Source organism: Conger conger, chromosome 6 (assembly GCF_963514075.1).
Source record: "Conger conger chromosome 6, fConCon1.1, whole genome shotgun sequence".
In the NCBI taxonomy this organism is placed as follows: Eukaryota; Metazoa; Chordata; class Actinopteri; order Anguilliformes; family Congridae; genus Conger; species Conger conger.
The window spans coordinates 36599473-36624036 of record NC_083765.1 but is presented as its reverse complement, the minus strand read 5'-3'; the positions used below and the strand labels follow the sequence as shown (position 1 = coordinate 36624036).

The 24564-nt window shown below is 44.8% G+C and overlaps 1 protein-coding gene across 3 annotated transcripts in view; it reads right to left on the bottom strand.

Annotated features, from left to right (window-relative positions):
• The window catches only part of cdh13 (cadherin 13, H-cadherin (heart)), a 487792-nt gene that overhangs the window by 309676 nt on the left and 153552 nt on the right, over positions 1 to 24564 (bottom strand). For all 3 annotated transcript variants that reach the window (XM_061246305.1, XM_061246306.1, XM_061246304.1), the window contains exon 3: positions 11543 to 11751. In XM_061246305.1, the coding sequence (XP_061102289.1) occupies positions 11543 to 11751 (209 nt within the window). The remainder of the gene's footprint in view (positions 1 to 11542; positions 11752 to 24564) is intronic.

The following is a 24564-nucleotide window of genomic DNA, read 5'->3' as shown; positions in this document are numbered from 1 at the left end:
ACTGGCTAAGCTCACCTTCATTTTTGTCTCATCAGACCAGAGAATCTTCTTCCTCGTGAGTCCTTTAAATGCTGTTTACCAAGGAGGCTGCCAAATGCCTTTTACTCAAGAGTGGCTTAAAGGCCTGTTTGATGGAGTGCAGCTGAGATGGTCATCTGTCCAGCAGGTTCTCCCATCTTTGCACTTCCAAAGCTCTGTTAGAGTGGCCGTTGGGTTCTTGGTCAGCTCCCAGTCCAAGGCCCTTCTTGCCCCGTTTCTCAGTTTGGCCAAGACGGCCAACTCTAGGAAGATTACTGGTGTTTCCAAACTTTTTCCATTTCACAAGTATTGAGGCTACTGTGCTCCTGGGAGCACTTTAGAAATTGGGAAGCTTTAGAAATTGTTTTATATCCTTGCCCTGATCTAAGCCTCACCACAATTTTGTCGCGGAGGTCTACAGAAAGTTTCTTGGCTTGGTTTTTGTCCTGACGTGCAGTGGGGATTGTGGGCCCTTATATACTATGACCAATACATTCAATTTGCCACAGGTGGACTCCAATCAAGTTCTAGACACACCTCAAAGATAATTAAAGCAACCAGGATGTGCCTGACCACAATTTGGAGTGCCACAGCAAAGGGTCTGAATACTTATATAAATGAGAGATGTAAGTTTTCGATTTTTTATAAGTTTGCTAAAATTTGGAAAAACATGTTTTCACTTTGTCATTATGGATAACTGAGTATAGATTGATGGGCAAAAATTGGGGATTTTATCCATTCAAAATTAAATCTACAACACAATAAAGTGTGCCAAAAATTAAAGGGTCTGAATACTTTCTGAAGCCACTGTATGTAGAGCAGCCTGTAGCCAGGTGGCTAAGGTACATGCCTGGGATGTAGCCAAGCTATGGTAAGATTGTGCCCATGTTGGGCCCTTGTGCAAAGCCCTTAACTGCACTGCTCCTGGGGGGACTGTCCCCTGCTTAGTCAAATCAACTGTAAGTCACTTTGATTCAGCTATATAACAAATTCATAATTAAAACCATTGCTATATGTTTACATATCCGTAATTCATATAATAATGCCAGCAATTCTTTCCTTGACTGCAGCAGTCTCAGGTTGCGTGTGCCATCGGCAATGTTTCCAAACAAAAATAAAAATAGTGAATTATAAAAGTTATAAATATACATACAGTACAACCTTCAGAGGCATAACATCTATGCACAAGCTTGAAGAGTATCTTCCTGGTTTATGTGCCAAACCACCTAATGTGAGTCCTATGCCTGCTATTGTAAAACTGCTAGGTCATCAAAAAGCTCTGCGAACAACTAAAATGTCCTCCATCACGCATAAAAACTGCCTGGATACACTAAAGCTGAAATAATGTTTTACAAAACCCATAAAGAGAACTATCGCTTCGAACGCGCCCAAAGCCAGTTTAATGGAGCGACACTCTGTTTCCACCTGGAAAGGTCTGTCAGGTGTAGCTTGTCACATAGGTCAACTCCCCTCCCTCTCTCCCTCTGCTCATCGCCCACGGCAAGAGAGCCTCTCTCTCTATCTCTCTGTCTCCATCTCTCTCTGTCCATCTCTCTCTCCCTCACTCTCTCTGTTTCTCTATCCCTCTATCAATCCCTCTCTCTCTCTCATATTACATTTTGAAGCTTTATTAGCATTAAACAAATGCAGTAAATATCGTCAACGCGCTACATGAAAACACACAGATACGCAAATACGACACCAAAACTAGAAATAAACTACTGAATGCATTTTGTTATCTCTCTCTACCCCTCTCTCCACCTGTCTCCCCTCCTTTCCCACTCTCCCTCCCACACTCTCTCTCCCCCTCTCCCTCTCTCTCTCCACCTGTCTCCCCCCCTCTCTCTCCCTCCCTCCAGATGCCGGGAGGAGGCGACGGGCTGACAGCGGGTGATAATGGAGGTGCGCAGAAGGAGAGGCGGGGAGGTGAGAAGTGCTGACGGAGGCAGGTCTGCTTGAGCTCCATCATAGTCGCCGTCGTCAGCGGCGACCGCGGGCCCGCCGGGCGGGAGGAGAGCGTCCTTGCGGATTCAGCAGAGAGCGGCGGAAACTTCCCTCTCTGCGTATATCACGCTCCTGACTCCGCGCCGATGATGTAGGAGCAGACCCCCCAAATCTCCCACCCTCCAATCAGAGTACATCAAACCTGCCAGCTGTACCAGGGGAGGGGTGGGTGACGGGGGAATAACCTGCCCTTCACAGAGAGACTAAAGGCTCCGGTTTCTCGTCCGGGGTGGGGGAGAGGAGGGGGGTCAATCCCATTTCAATTTGGCCAGTTCGGGAAACTAATTGAAATTCAATTGGCAAATTGAAAAATGCCCATAATGTTCTGTGAGGATTTTGTTTCAATCGAGCAAATGGCTGAATGTCAATTCCTTTCCTGGACTGGCTGAACTGAAATTGGAACTGACCCCAAACCCTGACTGCTACAGGGTACACAGTGCAGTCAGTAAGCATTTTGATTTCTGTTCTTTTGGCTCTGTACTGCGGCACATTGGGTTTGAAATAAAACAATAAAAACAGGGTTAAAGTACAGAGTCACCTTTAATTTCAGGGTATTTACATCCATCGGGTGATCTGTGTTTTATTGCAGTCCCCCCATTTTAGAGGAAAGAAGGTAAACAGTTTCTGATTAGTCAGGTGTATTCAATCGCTTCTTTGTGCAGGTATCAAAAAGCTTTCAGTATCTAGTTCTGATTCAAGGCTTTCGATTTATTTTGGAGTGTGTTATCGGTGTTTGTCAACATGAGGACAACATTTGTGCCAATGGAGCAATTATGAGGCTGAGCAATAAGAAAAAAAAAATCCTTGTAATTCAAATCCATTGTGCTGGAGTACACAGCCAAAAGAACAGAAACTGTATCATTGGCCAAATACTTCAGGACTGCGCTGTATGTCAAAGGGATAGGTGCCTCTCTCTCTCTCTCTACACTGGGAGGAAGCAGGGGAGCTGGATGGAGTTGGGCATGGGCAGACATGCTGGAGAGAGAGAGAGAGAGAGAGAGAAAGAGAGAGAGAGAGAGAGAGAGAGAGAGAGAAAGAGAGAGGAGGAGCAGAGAGACAAATAGAAAACGAGTATGCTGAGGGGAATAGAAATCAAATTGACCTTGCTGTGCCCCTTCCCGCAGCCCCACTACGATTAGTCCTGGGAGGGTTTGAGTTTCGGGGACAATAACACAGGGACAGGACAGCCATGATGTCACCTCCCTGGTCGAGAACATAGAGAGCTCCTATTAACTCAGCACCTTGGCAACAGCCAATAGAGCAATGCTGACAGTGATTGGTGAATACTGCTTCCTGCTAATACCCATTGGCATTGCAGAAGTATAATTAGAAAGTGGCCACCAATCCCCTTCTGCCATGTTCTACTGGCCGCCAGGAACACGCTCTGTGATTGGTGGAGCACTTCCCGGCTTTCCACCAGTAAAGTCCCGTCACGTATTCTTTTGTCTCTACTTTTTTGCTCCCTGGAAGATTTAGGGAAACGATGCGCTGCATATCCTCTATTGGATATCTGTGAAGTAAAGATGCTACTGCTACCACCACTGCTGCCATTGCTCCTCTTGCATAATTTATTAATGTATTTGACAAGTTAAAAATTATAATTTGAAAATCTGTATAAACGTCATCACTTTGTGTACCGTGCCAGATTAAGCAGCGGTTAATCTTTATCTGGAGTTCCAGGTTTGGCGAGAGGCTGAGAAAGTGAGACACCTTCAGCAGCTGCCAGACAGGAGAGGCGACAGAAGAAGCAGGTGTGTTAGAAGGTGTGTCAAAAGGGCGCCATTAAGCAGAGGCTTAAAGGCCCGCCAGCAGGTGTCTCGACACTTGCGCAACAGTCTATTCGCGTTAATTTTGCAGCCCTTGTGTTTAAACACTTTTACAGCTCTCGTATTAAAAAAAGGAAAGAAAGGGCCTATTTGTTGTGAGATTACCAAGCCTCGTAGAGGATGTTTATTTTGAGTTTCCGTGAGTCAGAGGGAGGGGAAAAGAAAGGGACAAAGAGGGACAAAAGCACGCTTCCTATTTAGGCTGTTTGCGCTGTTGTCGCTTGTCGAGCACAAAGGGTGGCATTCAGGCTGGCGGAGAGCGCTCCTTCTCGCACCGAGGACGCAGGGAAGGCGAGATCCGAGCGAATTTCATATCTCACTGCACCCGCTCGCTTTTAAAGGGAAATCCATTCTTTCATTAATTCTGGGATCGATCCATTGCTGAGCGTATGAATTATTCCCGGAATTCAGAATTTCTTCATAATGACTTCCATTCATCAGACGTTCCTCGCTGGGATAATTCCAATAACCATATTACCCGGAGGATTTGAGAAATATTTTCGCACACCAGTTAGAAAGCACTTTTCAATGCCTAAAAAGACCTAAATATCGGCCATTATCCGGAATATCGCACAAATTGAGCCGGGGAGGAATCAAATGGATTGTGAGTCAGCGCTAAGCTTGGCGGATGTATTCTGAGTGCAAATAACTTATTTAATCTGATGCCATTACCATGCTGAATACTGCTCCCGCTCAAAGCCCTCACGTTGTGATGTCACCGTCCTTTTACCGCGCATCTGGCCGACCGCGTTCGTTCCGGAAGGCTCCGTTTCGGATCCCCATGCTGACAGAGACGCCGTAAACCCCGCTGTAAACCCAGTCGTGTGGGCCGGGAGGGCTCGTTGAAGTCGCGGAGGAGAGGAGGGGATGAAACGCAGAGAGAGAGCGCCGCGATTCGAACCTCGCCATCTGCCGCATAAACCCGGGCCCGCTGACCAGCTGGCGGGCTCGACTCAATTTGATTCGCGTTGCCACACCAACATCCCGCCAACGCGTTCTCTGAAGAATACCTGCCCCGCGCACCTCTCAGAGAGTGAGCGAAACGCTCTGAGCGCAGAGAAGGCCTAATAATACTCCCCACGCCGCGCTTGTCGAGTTTCATAGTTCTATCACTTTTATCTCAGACGGATGTTAAATGTAGCAGGCCTATGTCGTTTTTTATTATTATTATTAAAGCCTCACGTACAAAGATAAGTCACAGGAGAGGAAAATGAAGAAATGAAAAGTACAAAGAATCGTCATTCCATTTGTCATTGAGCGTAAGTACAATAGAGCCCTGATACGTCATAGAGAAATGACAGAGCTGTAAAACATACTGTATGTAATGAAGAGAGAGATTAGGAAGTTGAAATGTTGTGTGAGGGGGTGCTTGATATGAGAGACGGCTGCCAAGATTTAATTAATTTTTTTGAGTGATCATAATTTCTCAAGTTGAAGACACATCATTATTCCTCTGACCCTTGAAAAATGAAAGATAGGGGGACCCATTTTCTACTCAAAAATATCATGATATCAAAGAGAACGCTGTGTGTGCTAATTGCATTCTCAGCCGAGACTGCTGGAGACAGAGCTATTGCTGGTTTGGTGGAGAGGCGGGGCAATATTTTACACCATGGCCAAGAGACATTCTCAAAAACAATGGACCAAAAAAAATACTCTACTGTATTTTACAGCTAATGTACCACTGCAAAGATGCAGACAATGTACAGGCAAACCTTTAAAATGGACATGGCCTGTGGTCATCCTTGCTGTACAAGCTAATGCAATTCCATTGTATTTCTCCCAGGAAAACCATGGTGGCCCGCTAGTTCACGAGGGATCAACATTTTCAATTACATGGTATAAATTAGTGATCATCAAATCTGGCCCTCAAATCCAAATTCAGCCATGGCTTTCTTTTTCTCTCCGGTAATTAATTGGACAATTAGTGCTACTGATTGGCCAGACTGTCTTTACACCTGACTCCCAGGTATAGGGCGGGTGGAAAAGGAGCTGCTATTGGCCCTTGGTGGTTGCCTGCTGTAAATGAACAACAAGGCTTCTTAAAATGGCTGCAGACTGCAGACAAGACAGAATACCTGCTCAGATAGCTGCAGGCAGGTACATTACTCCACATTACAGGCATTTGGCAGACCCTCTTATCCAGAGCGATGTACACCAACATGTATAACCATAACCAGGGACAAGCTCTGCACTGTGTTGTATGTCGCTCTGGATAAGAGCGTCTGCCAAATGCCATTAATGTAATGTAATGTGCACTGCAAGACCCTAGAGGGAAGTTCCTAGAGCTAGGAATGACCACAAAGATAAGAACTTGGACCTTGTAGATTCATCTTTGTGTTTATGTTTTCGCAAAACACAATGCTAGCAATAAAACAAGTATACATTTAAAAGGGACTTTTATGTCTATACAGCATGTATATTTATTCAGTATAGCAACAGTAATATAGTGATAGCACTGTATTGTGTTTTCACTTGCCGATATATCATACAACAGTGGCAACCAGTAACCAACGCTGGAGATCCTGGAGATCTACCATCCTGTAGGTTTTCAATTCATCACTAATTAGGAAAAAACCCTTCTCTGATTGGCTGACTGACACCAACTCATTTCATAAAGCGATTGATTGGGTAGAGGACGGCATTACCTCAGCAGTTGAGCCCAGCATCATACACAAGTTGCTGTAGTAGAAAATTCACATGATCACACGACCGCGATCCAGCAATTCCCTCAATGCACACCGGTTTAATATGGAGTTCTACTTCTCTGCCTGTAGGGGGAGTTTCTCACTCTCTTTCAGCGTCTTACAGTGACCGCACATTACTATACATTTCATAATATTTAGAATTCATAATCATAACATAACACAGCCTACACTAATGATGAGAACAGGCCATTTAGCTCGCCATTTTCATACTATAACACCAACTACCAGGTACTGTTAAATAGGACAATGTTAAGTTCCCTTCCATCCAGTATACTTACGTCTATGGAAGGTTTCTCCTATACACACCAATGTACTAGCTGTGGACTTCATAAGTAAGCATGTCATAAATTTAGAAACAACGTTTTCAGTGTTAAAGGATTTCTCACTCTGGCCCATTTTTCCAAACTGGTCACCCTGAGAACGACTCCACTCTGAATTCAGTGCAGTCTAATAGGGGCCACGTAAACAAGACTTGAAATGCCTTGTAAGTGTGCTTTTCCACCAAATAAAAGTTGGACTAGCACATACAAATGTATTTTCTTGCTTTTGCACTGTAGAAACACTTTGTTACTTGCACTGCAGAAGGCTGTATTCATGCAGACATGGGGGTGTGCAGGTAGAGTTGTTCACTACAGTAACTCACCACAACGTCGAACATGGATGACCGAACTACGACGATATTGAGGAGGCTTCTCGGCTTGCTGTAGTGCTCAGTGGGAATAATGTATGCTTGCACTAAAAAAGGAGTCCGTCAAGCGAAAACAGCATAAGTGCCTGGTGATGGACCAAAGGAAAATTTGTTAAATGAATGTCCCCTGCAGGGGTATGCAGCTCTTATTCTGAAGGATGTTATTTCATGGGCATGTCCGCTGCCTTGTGTGGCCCCATTAGACTGCGGAGCAAACAGTGTGGAGTCGCTGAGGGTGACCAAAGCTCCAGAAAGAAAGATGTGACAAAATTATTATTATTACCGATCAGCATGGTGGAAATAGTCGGAAGTTGAAAAAAATTTCATTTAATACATTTCCCAGAGATTTCCCAAAGAATTGTATTGTATTGTATTTTTCAAGTAATGACTATTTGAAGGTGCGACCACTTTAGTAGTCGGTGGGCACATACCTCGTAAGAACCCCAATACAATGTTACAGTGTATTGTGTTTCAAGTGAAACATATTATATGAAGTCATATTCAAGAAGCCAACTGTAGCCTTTCTCAAGAAAACTTTGAAAATAACATCATGTATCTGTAAACCCCAGATGTGCGCAGAATGGGAGATTGCTGTCACATGCAGGGAGTGACCAGGTTGCTGTAGACCTCTTGGCAGCCTCCCTGATAAGTTTTCTTCTCGTTCTGTAATCAACTTCGGAGGGAGGTCCTGATCTGCAATTTCGTCATGTGCCACATTACTCTTTACACTTCATTTATTGATGATGGTATTCACAGTGTTCCATGGTACATCTAATGCCTTTGAAATTATTACCCCTCTCCTGATTGCTACCTTTAAACAATGAGATCCCGCAGATGTTTTGCAAGCATTCCCACAGGAAAAGCTGATCTTTATTTGGGGTTATATTTTTATTGATGACAGGTATATGCAAATTACTTTTGAACATGATTTTCAATGTCATTGGTTAACTCTGAGCACAACTACAGCCCCCATTATAAAAGGTTGCGCACATTTATGCAAACAGGGTATTGTAGGTTCCTAAAAATTATCAATTTGTCTTTCACTTGAATTTAGTTTGGACATTATTATCCAGTTTTAATCACAAAAATGTGAATTGTATCCAGTAACCTAGAACAGTTCATCCTTGATGTCATATGTATGGTGGCCAACACGTGCAAATCAGAAAACGCAAAATTAAGTTAAGTTAAGTTAAGTTAAGTTATTAAGTTAAAAAACTAAATAAAAAATCAGAAAACAGAACACCAAATTACAGAACTCAACCACAAGATAAAAAACTATAAAATAAATCAGAAAACATAATTGCATATCAGAAAACACAACACCAAAATTTCAAAACACAATGACAAGTTAAAAAACGAAACAATAAATCAGAAAACATAATTGCAAATCAGAAAACTCAACACCAAATTACAAAACACAATGACAAGTTGGGAAGCAAAATAACAAATTAGAAACACATCGACAAGAAACAGAAAACGCAACAGAAATTTGTCAACCGGAAAGTTACTTATTGAATCAGAGAATCTGTTGTTGATGCTATATCTTGCAGCTATATCTTTTGACAACAATATCCAATATTTTTGAAATAATATTTCCGACAAGCTGAAAGTCTTTTGGGAATTTCTATATGAAGTTGATACTTTCACGATGAGTAGTTTTTGAGAACTAGAGCTTTGTTTGACACCAGCGCTAGTCTACATCTGCACCTGCTCTATCGTCCTGTCTCCAAATCCGTTAAATCACTTCAACACATTCTCACCAGATCGATTGATAGACAGAAAATAATAAAAGAAAATTGAAGATCTGTGGAAATGGCCAATGAAATGAAAGAATGGAAGTTTTTTTTTTCAGTTTCATTTTTACACCACTTTTGGGCCACGCTTCCTGAACATTGCAAAGCTTCCCCTTCAGCTACCCTCTATCATGTGCTTATGGTTTTGGAAATGGCCACCATTAAAATGATAATTGTTCACCTAATTCCCTTCAGAATGAATTCATAAAAAATATTGAATACCATCTCCATATATTTTCATCTCCATCATCTATGCACCTTTTAAATGGAATCAGCTACAGCATAGGCAAGGGGGGGGCTGGCGGGGGGAGATCTTAACCGAAAACAGCTAGTTGGGTGTAGGTTTTTGTTTTAACCCAGCAGTAAGCAACCTGACTGCACTTGGTACTTGTACTTAGTCTTGATTGAAGACCATAATTTATTCATGAGTAGAATCAGGTGTCATAATGCTGGGCTAAAACTAAAAAACGCACCCACACCGGCCCTTTTCGGATAAGACCGAACACCCCTGAGCTACAGGTTACCCTGAAATCAGACAGATTTGCATTGAGGATTTCGGTTAAATTATGTTTTTCAGGGAACTTACTTCAGTACAATACTTGTATTTGTTTAATTTTATCTGTACATTTTTATTATGTTTGCTCTACGTCTAATGTATTATTGTGCATTTGTTACATTGTTGTATTCACAGCGTGCCATTTTAAAAGCGCTTTGCTCTCCCTGGCCTCTCCCTGGTTAACCTCAAAGGAGAAAAAGTTGAAGTATTGAAAACATTTTTTGACACGTTTTAATTGAATGTCCCTTATGTTAATTCTGTCTCGAGCTTAGGGAAGCTAACATGTAATGTCTTCGTTTGAGGACGCAGGATCTCAGTCTTGGCAATCAATATCTGAGCTGGAGACAAAAATCCCAGTGTCGTCGTGCAGGCTTAACATAGCGTTTTTGTTATATCCCTGCTATTATATACAAAATACATTGTTAACATCTCATGATCATGATTTAATCTGACACCGTAATATACCGCGTGCTAATTGGATGAACGGAGCAAAAACGGCCCCCTGATTGGATGCCCAGAGCAGCACGCCGGAAGGCTGAGTCCTGGTGAGGGGGGGATCTCTGGAGAGAAGCGCGCCACCTGTGTGAAGGCCCAGGGAACGCGCAGTGACAGCGGGATGATGGATGAGGAGGAAGAGGGAGTCTCCAGGGCCGCCCCGCGCATCTCTTAATCACGCGCTTACCGCCACCGCTGAGGAGACGCACCTCAGCGCTTATTTACGCGCGTTTCCCCCGCGCTCCCGCCCCCGAGAGTCCCCGTGACGAATCGCAGGACAAAGCAGCAGAGGAGGCCTGTTTTCTCCACATCACCCACCCTCTCCCGTCTCCATCTGTTCCTTGTAACCCTAGCGCCTCCTGCCCCTCCAAGAGAGAGAAATCTAATTCCACTGCTGACTTTGAAAAGATAATCATATTTTTACCTCTTTTTTCCTACTCTCCCTCTGTCACTTCCCCCCATTCCTCTCCTCCTGCCCGAGAGCAGTTTGCTCTCCCATCCATTACCCTTCCGCACACCATCCACTCAGTCACTGATGTTCCAGACCCCTTCCACACATACCATCCACTCAGTCAGTGATGTCACAGGGCAGCTGGGATTGATAACTTCCCACACTGAAACATGACAGGGCCAATTTCTGCTCCTGTTACAATCCAGCACCTGTCAGAGCGGACAGTCAGGCTACACACACACACATGAACACGCATACACACATACATAAACAAAGGCTGGCACACATGCACACACACTGGCACACACACACACACACTGGCACACACGTATACACACTTACACAGAGGCCAGCACACATGCACACACACATGCACACACACACCTCTCACAGACACCACATACACTGGCGCACACACACTCACACAAACACACACACATATACACACACACACAGGCACACACACACACTCACACACACACCTCTCTCTCTCTCACACGCACACACACACACACACAGCTCTCACACACACACAGCTCTCTCTCTCACACACACACACACACACACACAGCTCTCACACACACACACATACACACACACACAGGCACACACCTCTCACAAACACACACACACACACCTCTCTCTCACACACACACACACACACACAGCTCTCTCACACACACACACACATACACACATATACCTCACATACACACACACACACAGGCACACACCTCTCACACACACACACACACACACACAGCTCTCACACACACACAGCTCTCTCTCTCACACACACACACACACACACACAGCTCTCACACACACACACATACACACACACAGGCACACACCTCTCACACACACACACACACACCTCTCTCTCTCACACACACACACACACACACACATATACCTCACATACACACACACACACAGGCACACACCTCTCACACACAGACACACACACACACACACAGCTCTCACACAGAGCTGCACTCACCCGGAGGCTCTCAGCAGATCTGGGAGTGGCGTTGGTGATGTGCAGCCGCGCCGTGTCGTGGGCGTGGGCGCTCCGCCCGTGTATGAGCACGACCGTGCCGTTCTCCACGTCCCCCCGCGGGACCAGCTTCCTGTCCCCGTCCACCACCAAACCAGGGTGCGACACCTCGAACGTCACCCCCTCGTTTCCCGCACAGTCGTCAAAGTGCACTGCGGACAAAACAAACCGGCGCGTTAAACACGAACACAACACCCCCATCCAGACACAATGACAGCCTATCGCTGGGCCTCCCCCCAGGCCACTCACTGCTCCTCGCAGGTTGTTTTTAGCAGAAAGCAGCTTCACTGGCGGGTCTGATGCAGTAGGATAGTTTCACTGGGGACTTGTATGGCCTGGTACTTCAGAGCAGTCTCCACACACCTGCAGTACTCAGTGGGGAGCTGGCCCACTCTCCTCCATCATGGGGGAGAGACACACTCACTCTACTCCCAGCACACAGACCAGATGGAGAATCTGTACTCTGCTAAAGCTCCCATATACAGAATGTCCCTCTGTCTCTGAGAGAGACTGTCCATATGCCCCTGTGTCTGAGAGCCTGTCCACATTTCCCTGTGTCTGAGAGAGACTGTCCATATGTCCCTGTGTCTGAGAGACACTGTCCATATGTCCCTGTTTCTGAGAGATGGTCCATATGTCCCAGTGTCTGAGAGACGGTCCATGTGTCCCTGTGTCTGAGAGACTGTCTATATGTCCCTGTGTTTGAGAAGAGACTGTCCATATGTCCATGTGTCTGAGAGATTGTCCATATGTCCCTGTGTCTGAGAGAGACTCACTACATATCCCTGTGTCTGAAAGAGACCCTCCACATGCCCCTCATGCCTGGCTGAGGCAGGTACATCACAGTGAGTCTGCTCTCTGCCCCTGTGTGATATCACCTCCCCACTGTCACAGACAGCTCACAGTGAGTCTGCTCTCTGCCCCCATGTGATATCACCTCCCCACTGTCAGACACAGCTCACAGTGAGTCTGCTCTCTGCCCCTGTGTGATATCACCTCCCCACTGTCACAGACAGCTCACAGTGAGTCTGCTCTCTGCCCCTGTGTGATATCACCTCCCCACTGTCACAGACAGCTCACAGTGAGTCTGCTCTCTGCCCCCATGTGATATCACCTCCCCACTGTCACAGACAGCTCACAGTGAGTCTGCTCTCTGCCCCCATGTGATATCACCTCCCCACTGTCAGACACAGCTCACAGTGAGTCTGCTCTCTGCCCCCATGTGATATCACCTCCCCACTGTCAGACACAGCTCACAGTGAGTCTGCTCTCTGCCCCCATGTGATATCACCTCCCCACTGTCAGACACAGCTCACAGTGAGTCTGCTCTCTGCCCCCATGTGATATCACCTCCCCACTGTCAGACACAGCTCACAGTGAGTCTGCTCTCTGCCCCCATGTGATATCACCTCCCCACTGTCAGACACAGCTCACAGCTGCCCCTCGCCCCACATGACATTAAGGGAGGACAGCAGCCATCCATCTGGGCATGCTCCATTACGGCTGCCATTAAGGTAAATGTCAAACAACAGCAGAAAGTTCAGAGAAAATGGAGTCTTCAGAGTTAAGGTGTCAGCAAAGAACTCGCCAAGAGCTTTTAAACTGTGATTCTGACTTCCTGTTCCAACTGGTTGGGCCAATCTGTACATTCAGTCACAACAGTGTGAAAAGTGAAATGATAAAACAGAATGCAGACTCTGACTCTACACCTGAATCACTTCAAGGCCCACACACACAAGCGCTGTCTTCCTGGTTTTAGCATCTCAAACACCCACAAAATGTTCGGCTTAACCCTGGCACCAGAACCCAGTTCCCGCTCCTTCTCCGCCTCCTGTGGTTAGGTCTCTGCATTAACATTTAGCAACATCATCCGACAATGATCCAATCTGCAAACAACATAGGTCAGGTCACATGGGAAATCGTTTTACAAACAGCTCAGAAAATTAGCAGTTCGACCCTGTGCATAATTCTACCAAAACTGCAATTGAGTTACTTGAATCAGCAAGGAAAGCCCCGGCTTTCATGATATGAAAACACAAAAAATATGTATGTGGGCCTTTAATACTGCCATAATTCAATATCATGTTTTTCTTATGTGTGTGTGTGTGTGTGTGTGTGTAAGAGTGAGAGAGAGAAAAAGAGAGGGAATGAGAAAGAGAGAGAAATGAGAGATATAGTATCTATGGCAGGGGAGGTTCTGCGCTGGCAGACTGTGGACTGCAGTACCTGTACATGACAGCATGATGAGTCTACCTGGAGATGAGGTTTCACAGGGAGGAGAAAAATGATCTGGGACATTCCGCCGTGAACTAAACGGCCATAAATGACCCTCTGCCGTAACTCCCGGAAAACACACGGCAGAAGAATCACTGCTCCCCGAAGACCACACAGCCCAGTTTCCCCCGCTTATACTTCCCCTGATTCTCTGTCTCGCATACACACACTCACATATACACACACGCACAAACTCATACAGACACACGCATACACACACTCACACACACACACACACACATACACACACTCACATATACACACACACACAAACACACACAAACTCATACAGACACACGCATACACACTCACACATACACACACACATACAGACACACACACACACTCATACACACACACTCACACATAGACACACGCATACACACACACACTCATACAGACACACTCATACACACACTCACACATACACACACACATACAGACACACACACACAAACTCACACAAACTCATACAGACACACGCATACACACACTCACACATACAGACACACACACATATACACACACACACACAAACACACACAAACTCATACAGACAAACGCATACACACTCACACATACAGACACACACACACATACATACACACACTCACATATACACACACACAAACTCATACAGACACACTCATACACACACTCACATATACACATACACACACACAAACTCATACAGACACACTCATATACATACTCACACATACACACACACATACAAACACACACACACTCACATATACACACACACATGCACACGCATACACACACTCACACACACATATACACACACTCACACATACACACACGCACACACACACACAAACTCATACAGACACACTCATACACACACTCACACATACACACACAAATCCGCACATATGCGCACACATGTACGCACACACACACGCACACACACACACACATATACGGCCACACACATGCACACGCACACATGCGCAAACACACATGCCCACACACACACGCACATACACACACACACACACACACGAGCACACACTGTACCTCTCACAGCTCCTGGGGGAAGGAGATATATTACGTGGCTCACTTAGCTAATCAGCTGTATCCAGCACTGTCAGTTCAGTCATAGGTCAAGCCACAGTAAACATGTCATACAGGGACACAAAAACAGTCTTCAGCTGTCATTCATGACCTTATCGGGAATAATAGCTAAAATGCGGAGTCATGGAAATGTCTGGGTTACCTAAAATAGTTCAGAGTAGAAGTTGGATATCCAAAAGCAGATATGGCACTCCATTCCCACCCCTGCATGAGTCTCCAAATTCCTCCCCTCCATCTTCTCTTTTAGTCTCCCTTTCTCCTGTCCTCACCCTTTCTCTTTTCGGTGACACTAATGTTCAAGTCTATTTCAGGACTCTCACTCCGCAATATATCAATAATATATGGTCCAGACAAGTCCTGAACAAAAGCCAACACAGTCCCAGCTGTGCTGAAGTGATGTGTGTGTGTGGGCATATGTGACAATGTGTGAGACATAGACAGAGTGAGAGAGAGAGCGAGAGAGAGGGCATGGTGAGTATGTTGTCTACATGCGTGTATGTGTGTCTGTCTGTGCATGCGCGTGTGTGACTGTGTGTGTGAGCATGTCAGCATGTGAGCCACAGAATGAAATCAGAGCCCTTTCTGATAAATAAAGTCGTATTCTGTGCTGACAGAAAAAAAGCTCAATTTAGGTTTTGAAACAGATGCTAGCTAGTTGATCAGTTCAGACCAGGCTCCATACTCAACATGGTTTTTTCGCCAGCTCAAGCTATGTTTTGAAACAGCTGGTAGCTGGTAATTTCAAGGTGGTCATAGCAGGGTTGGGAATCTGACAGTGTGTCACAAGTATCCTGCACACACTGCATGTTTTGGGGTAGAATATTCCATTTGGTAAAAATGCTAAGCTAATTATTATGCCTGTAAGACTGTAATATTTCATGTTACTTATATTCAGGAAATATAGTTTTTATATATGACCAATTGCATTCCCCACAGCTCTATGATCAAGCAAGCAACTACTTTGAAGAATGCTAACTAACACAAGACTGTAATAAAATAGTCTCAACTCTCAACATGCATATAGATCCAAAAACTCAAAATTTGTCTATCTGGCCAATTCTGGAACACTTACAAAAAATGGCTATTAATGTGAATTGGCCCTGTCTAATATATCAAAATAAATGAAATGTTACACATGCATTCATACACATCATATGCGTATATGAATTATCTGCCAAGTAGTATAATACAACGGAAAGCAGAGAAAACTTGGTGGCCATCCTGGGCAACCCACCACCGAATTCTTCAACAGATGGGTGAACCAGAGGAGCGGGTATCTGGGAAATGGCGGTAACATTAAAGGCGTGTTAGACGGCATTTACACGCCCATAAATTTCTTAATACGCCCTTAAACGTGTAATTGGACGTGTAAAAATCACGAAAATACCCGTGTAATAGTTTGGTGAGGAGAATGCATGGTTGAACACGAAATGCTGGAAAATTACCTCCCGCATCCCAAGCACAATCAAATTTCCAGCGATTTCTGCAGGTCATTATGGGAAATGTCTTTTTTTTAATATGGTGTGCGTGATTGTGAGTGTGTGTGCGCGCTGTATGTGTTCCCCGGTGACACTCCCTTACCCCCTCGCCCGGGGGGGGATGTCGTCCGGGAAACGGCTTTCCCTCCCACAGTCCAAAAACACGCAGGCTACTTGGGGGGGATTAACAGGTCGCTATAAAAGAGCATGCACGCTCAGTCAATGTACCCTATATAACTAACTATATAGGGTAATAAATAATAAATAATAAATAAAATATGCCCCTAGCATATCAATGTTACTTAGTCTGCGATCAAAGTCATGATATACAAACCTGTCAGTTGTGCAGAGCCTGATAAGAGAACCTCAAAACACACACACACACACATACACACACGGCTGTATACTGTATGCCCCTAGCATATCAATGTCAAGTAGTCTGCGATCAAAGTCATGATATACAGCTGTGTTCAAGAAAATAGCAGTACCACATCAGTAACCTGATGAACCACTCTTATTAGTAGTAGTGCTATTTCTGCATGGCAAATAATTTACTTGTAGATGTAGTAGTGTAACAGAAAAACAACACACCCAATTGTCATAACATGCATGCTGCTTGTTCTGAGTAATTGACTCACTCATTGCAAGGGGCATGTTCAAAATAATAGCAGTGTGGAGTTTAATTAGAGAATTCATTCATTCTGTGAAAAAACAGGTGTCATTAATTGTCCTTTATTCAGGAAGAAGGGAAGCAAATGTTTCACACATTGTTATAAAATATATTTCCTTCTGAATTGCTAAGTAAAATGGGCCATTCCAAACGTTGTTTGGAGGAACAACGTAATTTCATTAAAAAGTTGATTGGAGATGGGAAAACATAGGAAGAAGTGCAGAAAATTATAGGATGCTCAGCTAAAATGATCACAAATGTTTTAAAATGGCAAGAAAAACCCGAAATACGAGGAAGAAAATGAGCAACTACTGTTAAAACAGATCGAAGAATAGTCAGAATGGCAAAGATTCAGCCATTCATCAGCTCCAGAAAGATCAAAGATGATCTACAATTAACTGTAAGTGCTGTTACAGTCAGAAGATGGCTGAGCTATTAGCAAGAAGCACCCGTAATGCATCATTGTTGAAAAAAGGGCATATGCAGAATCGGTTAAAATTTGCCAAGGAACAGATCAATTGGTCCAAAGAGAAATGCCGTAACATTCTGTGGACTGATGAGAGTAAAATTGTTCTTTTTGGATCTAGTGGTTGTCGACAGTACGTCAGACAAGCCCTTGGTACTGAATTCAACCCACAGTACACTGTGAAGACAGTGAAGCATGGTGGCGCAAAAATCATGGTCTGGGGATGTTTTTCATACTACAGTGTTGGGTTCGTATACCAGGGATCATGGATCAGTTTGAATAAATCAAAATAATTGAAGAGACTATGTAGCCATATGCCGAAGAGGAAATGCCCATGAAATGGCTATTTCAACAGGACAACGACCCCAAACACACGAGCAAGCGAGCAACATCTTGGTTCCAGACAAAAAGGATTGAGGGAACGGAGTGGCCAGCTCAATCCCCCGACCTCAACCCCATTGAAAACTTGTGGAGTGACATTAAAAATGCAGTTTCTGAAGCAAAAACCCAAAATACCTGTTTCTAGGTGCCAGAAGTTGGTTGACTCGATGCAACACAGATGTGCAGCAGTTAAACAATGGTTATGCAACTAAATATTACTTCAGTAATTTAAAATTAAGTTAAATCGTTAAAAAATTATTCTGTTTATACAGTAAGTGTTTGAGTTTGAAGAGAAAAATGTCAACACTGCCATTTTTTTGAACAGATTAATTTTCCTTTTCTTTGCTTCCTGTAAAAGAATAACACAGACTTGATAAAATTAGTTAATGCTTTGATTTGGAATTGAATGTGTAATGTTTCCACTACATTTGAAATATGTAACTAAAAGCTATTGAAAAATATTTGCACTTTATTCACTTTTTTTAACGCACTGCTATTTATTTGAACACAACTGTACAAACCTGTCAGTAATGCAGAGCCTGATACACCCACACACTCACACCCACAGACACATGCACAGACACACACACACACGCACCAGTGATTATTCTCTCAGAAATAAAGGTACTGAAAGTGCTTATGGCTTATGGCGGTACCCATGAAATTGTACCCCCAGCCAGCAATATATAATTAATGTGTACCTTTTTTGCTGGGAAAACATACTCACTCGTATCCAAAGAGGACATTACTGAACTTTCAGGGTACATTTGGGAAAATCACTTCACTGCATGTTGTGGGGATATATCCAGCGGCAACAGTACAAAAGGCCGGGTCCCCAGCATCTATACGCTCGCTACTTTTAATACCGCTCTGTGTCAGACACACACACACACACACACAGTACGGCGCAAGCAGCCCGTCACACTGCCCCAGAAGCCAGTGACAGAGAGACTCACACGACCTCATCAAAATAAAGAAAACTGTTACCCTGGCTCCCCATCAAAACCGCTGCAGAATATGGTCTTCCCACAGAGAAGCAATAACTCTCATTTCATGGCAACCCAGCGTGAGGGCCCAGGCGGACGGCATCGCAAACAATAATCTTCTAATTGAGTTCAACAGCACACTGTGTGCAGCAAAATGTCTCCTTTTAACTGCTTTGTGTGTTTACTGCAAGGTTGCAGTGCATTGTGGGAGCTCTTCAAAGATGTCACATCTTTGAATTGCTTGGTGCCCCGCACACTCACCCACGCTGGCTGTGACTACTGTGTGCGTATGCACAGTGTGCAGACCGCAGAATGTCTCATTTTATTTTTAGGCTGTGGTATTGCACACCTGCTCCGAGGAGCAAAAAGGTGTGAAATGTTGAATTTCATCCAAATTAAGAAATTAACTCATTTGAATTAACCGCATATTCTCAGCACGTCGGGCACAGGAAGCCAGAATGGTGCTGAAGAGAACAGAGTGCATAAAGAGAGCGAGAGACCGCAATTTACTTTGTTCCCTTCTCCTCTGACTTCTCTCATTAACAGCGCAGTTTCACCCAGAGAACTGCCGCTCACTGGATGTTTTTTGTTTTTCGCACCATTCTCTGCAAACTCTAGAGACTGCTGTGTGTGAAAATCCCAGGAGATGAGCAGCTTCTGAGATACTGAAACCACTCCGCCTGGCACCAACAATCATTCCATGGTCAAAGTCTCTTAGATCACATTTCTGGCCTGAACAACAGCTGAACCTATTCACCATGTCTGAATGCTTTTATGCATTGAGAGAGTGAGAGACTTGCTGCTAGCGATGACCAAGAGGAAGGAAAGGGGAGGAGCTGAGCGAAATCAGCCAATGCCTGTGTGCCATCCTGATGACAGAGGCCATAAGGACAGAGGGAGGGGCCTAAGACACTGATGCAGAATTAGAGGGGCAGTTCCCCGAGAGGAGAGTCCTGCAAGCAGCTGGCCTGGCCCACCGTGGGTGCACTGGAGACGCGTGTGTGTGCCAGTGCTACTGAGATAGCAGGAACATAGCAGGGAAGCAGAGCACAAAGCTAAGGGCCGCACTGGGACCAGGAAGTCACGCTGATGAACTGGCTAATTAAACTGATCACTTCCTGTCACTGTTAATGATGTCATTATAACAGCCTGGGAGGAGGACTGCTGATGAACAGGTCCTCTGCCACCTCTCTCCAGTCAAGTTCAGAGTAAAAATAGGTGCTTTCAATTTCAATCTCAAAGTGCTTTATTGGCATGACAAATATAGGCACATGTGTTGCCAAAGCTGAGGCAACATAATAAATGTATATAATAAATGTACAGTAGGGTTCATAGATTAGGGAGTCGTTAAAAAAGTCTATAACTAAAATGACAGTAAGTGATGTTAGGTCAGTGTGTGTGTGTGTGTGTGTGTGTGTGTGTGTGTGTGAGAGAGAGTGTGTGATTGTGTATGTCTTTGTCTGTGTGTCTGTGTGAATTCATTCTCTCTTTCTCAGTGGCTCAAAGTTTAAGGAAGGGAGAGCAGTCTTATACACTATATGGAAATTGATGTTATCATTACAAAAACCCCATCTGAATGTAATCTCCACCATTTTACTTCAGAGTTTGAGACTTTTTTTTAAACGAGGATTTGTGCCAGCCCCGGTTTTAACCTCCGGACTTCCTCAAAGTCTGAGACTCCGCAGCTGGGGCTTCTGTGGGGCGGGAGAGAGCGCGGGTGAGAGAGCGGGTTAACACCGCTCTGACCAGGGAAGTCAACGGAGGAATCCTAATCAGATCCGCCATTGTAGAAGAACAGACGATGCCCGGCTCCTTCTCCCTCTCAGTCAGGGGGCTCATTCCACTCACTTATTTTTATCATTGGGAGAGGCCGGGGAAACATGAAAGAAAAAGAGATTAAGGAAAACGGAACGCCCTCGCTCCTTCAAACGTCAGTGCGAATCCACATCAGTTTCAGACGTGGCAGATGGGGAGAGGTGGATCCACAGGTTGATCATCTATATGTCACGCTTTCAGAAAAAAAGGTCTCCTCGCTCAAAGGCAAGATTGGGAGCTACTTCTACTTCTAGCTCCTAGAAGAAACGTTTAGCGGGTTGGAGCGTCCTTAAAGATAGCGGACCTCGATCGATTTCCGTGTCAGGAGCAGGGAAGAGGAAAAAAACAGGAGAAGAATAAGCGTTAGAAAAGAGCCTCATGTGTATGCTGCTTCAGCACTTAGGAAACACGCTAGAGGGGTTCACTCTCCCTAATACTGCTTTTGTATTTATAATCCCTACTTAGTGATATTTCTTTCCCTTTTCCCCCCCAGAAAGTACTTTCCTACTGTTGCTCACCTTTGAACAAATAAAGGATATTTAATGTATATTATTAGAAACAGAAGGGGGGAAATAAAAAGGAACTGCACAGCGAACGGAGTGGGGCTGTTCTGAATGGAGGCCCTGCCGTCTGACGCAGTGGCTTTTCCAGCCTGCTGTGCTTTGATGTCCCTCTCTCCTTTGGATGTGTGACTTTGGGAAAGCCCTCCTCTGAAGTTTTAAGTGTCTCTGAACAACACGGATTACGGAGCCAAAATGCTTCAGGGAGTGAAAATCCTTCAGCATTGGCTCTGCCGATTACAAGTTTGAAAATTTCCTGGGCTTATCGCGCCTCGCAGACCAAAGTGGTGACTCTCCGTGTTACCACACTCCTTGCAGGTGCTCTAGTTGAGTACGTTTCCTGAGTGACTGTTTTATTATTTAAATGTACACTCTTTGGCAATTTCATTAGGTACGGTCATCTAGTGCTGGGTAGGATGCCATTTTGCCTTCAGAACAGCCTGAAATCTTTGTGCCGTGTATTCAACAAAGTGTGAGAAACTCATTTCACCTGATCCCAAAGGTCCTCTGGTGGATTCAGATTTGGGGACTGTGCAGTACGTCATTGTTTAGGATTAAAATACGTATCTGTGCTCCACTGAACTTGTCTGGTGTATTGGAACCTATTAAATACTCTAAAAAATGGCAAACTCCACCTACTGGTCTACTTGAGTGGCTCAATTCCACCAGGCAAGATCAATCGAGCACAGAAAAGTATTTGAATCCAAAAGAATTACTTAAATGGCCCAGGTCTCAAACTGACAGAGGACGCTGAAGCAACGGGACAGGCCTACAGATGTGAAAACATGCTAAACTGTGTGTGTGTGTGTGTGTGTGTGTAAAAAACAGGCAGGGAAAGTGTAACTCGAACGCCACATGGAAAAACATGACCTTAATTTTCCTTCGATGGCGTGAGCCGAGCGTCCGGCGTAACTGAGTCACTCTCATCTGTAATTTCTCTCACTGCCGAGCGAGGAATTAGTACCTTTCCCCCAGTCACGCTTTCGTCATCCCGCGCTTCCAAGGCTATTTTACGCATTGAAACGAAATGTCAAGTATGCAGGAGAGGAGACAGTGAATGAAAATGCTAATTAGAGGGACACGTTTGAGGAATAGAGTCGTCTGACCTAATCACAGTGCAGAGCAGCCTCACACCTTTAGAGTCTAGCTTTGCCCGAGAGAACGAGTGAGAGACTCTTGCTGCCAGCAATGAGCAAGATGAAGGAAAGAGGAGGAGCTGAGCAAAATCAGCCATTTTTATGTGTAGTTCATGCTGAAAATATTACCAGAACAGTCCTCCTTCAATATAAAAACGACAAATCAAGAACCCTTGTGCATAAGATGACCATATATGGAAAAGTACTTACAGAAGGAAATTGCTAAAGAAACTAAATCTGCTCCAAATGGTGAACTGAGGGATTTTCCAGAACATTCTCGCAGTGGGGCGTGCACGTAGACCCCCCGCGGGGTCAGCCTGTTTCCTCGTTCTACACTGTAAACAGACTGCTCGCGGGGCGCGCTCCCTTGCTGTGCACTGCCTCCCGCTTTCAAACTTCCCTGTGGGAGTTCCCAAAGAGACCCGTGCTGTTCTCATTCACCGGAGCGCTCTCCGGTAAACTAAGCAAAAATGAAGCGCAGGAGGAAACACAAAGCCGGCGTATTTACTGTACGGTAAAAAAAATGTTTACAGGGTTTCCTTCTTCCGCAAATAATTTCCCAGGAAAGGCGTAAAGCAGCGTAAAGCGCGAGGGAGGGCGGCTGGTGCCGTTCGGCGCCCGCTGTGCTTCTGTACGCACGGCCGTGGCGGGCGGAGGGGACCGTCTCGCGGGAGATTAGCAGCGCTCACAGCTCAAAGCGCCGGCTGGATTTGTAGAGCGGAACACCATTGATCTAAACGTATAGAACATTAAATCATTCATAGTCAGGCGGCTAAGTCTACTGTCGCCCCGCTCTTACAGTGATGAGGCGTAGACAACCTGACCGACTGCAGTTAGGAGCCGGTAAAGAGACCGGAAAATGCCTCAGCGGGGTGCGTAGTTTACGTTTGAACAGCCTTCGTTGAGTTATGTCACTGTATGCATGGTGCTTCAGTAAATACCCCACTGGGAGACCAATGAAGCCTCCTGAAATTAAGCCCACCCCACACACAGACAGACAGTAACCTGGACACAAGCACACAATTACACAGTAAACAAGAGCCCAGTTTGGAAAACGTGACTGCTTTGAACCTGTCTCTCACAAAAACCAACCCAGAAGAAAAAAAAAAGAAAAAAACATATGAAATATTCCAATAAATTTGCATTAAAATCAAACGAGGCAGCTGGGTGATAAAAAGTAGCAAACAAAAAAGAAATCTAAACAACAATAACTCCAAGAAAAAAAGAAACCCAAGGCAATTCTTTAAGAGAGAACAGAGAGAGAGAGAGCCAGCCAGCCGGCCAGCCTGCCAGCCTGGTCCTATGGGAATAAATGCCCCTCTGGTGGAAAAAAAGGACCACTGCATGAATTTAGATATGACAGATGAATTCAGTAGGCAAATGACCAAAGCTCCAGTTGGGAATTACTTGAAAAGCAGAAGCCACAAAAACAACAAACAAGAATTGGCATTCCAACATGACAACAATCCAAGAGAAAGACTTGACAAAAAATAATAGTACAGGCATGAATACTGATAAGACTGAAAAAAATATGTTTGTTCTTGTCTAAGGGACGGGGTGCGGGGGGGGGGGGGATTGCTGTCAGTGTTTATATTTTTACTTTCTTTTAATGATCCCTTCTTGCTTTCCCCTCCATTTTATGCTTTTTTCATTCTTGTTATTTCTTCACTGACAGAATCGGACGGGAGAGGACATGGAGTTTTTAGCAGTCACTTAAGATGACAGTCCATCAGAAGTTTCTGGGTCTTTGAAACTTTTTTTCTTTTCCCTCCACACAAGCTGGACCGTAAATGCAAGGCTGCTGATGCCTTTCTGAGCATGACGATCTCGATCTCCTGAATTACTCTGACACGGCATCTGCGTAACTGCCTTTCACCAGGGCGGAGAGGAACTCGAAGAACGACGAGAGGAACGCTGTGCAAACCGGTGCGGCTGACAGATCAGTCCAGAACACCAGCTCCTGGCCCCGCCTGCTACACCACCAAATGTAAACATGACACTACCCCTTTAATGATTAACCCCGCCCCTTCACTCCTGCCTTATCATTGGTCCTGCAGCGCAGTGGAGCACACGGAAGGCTGTACTGTTTTATCCCAACTTC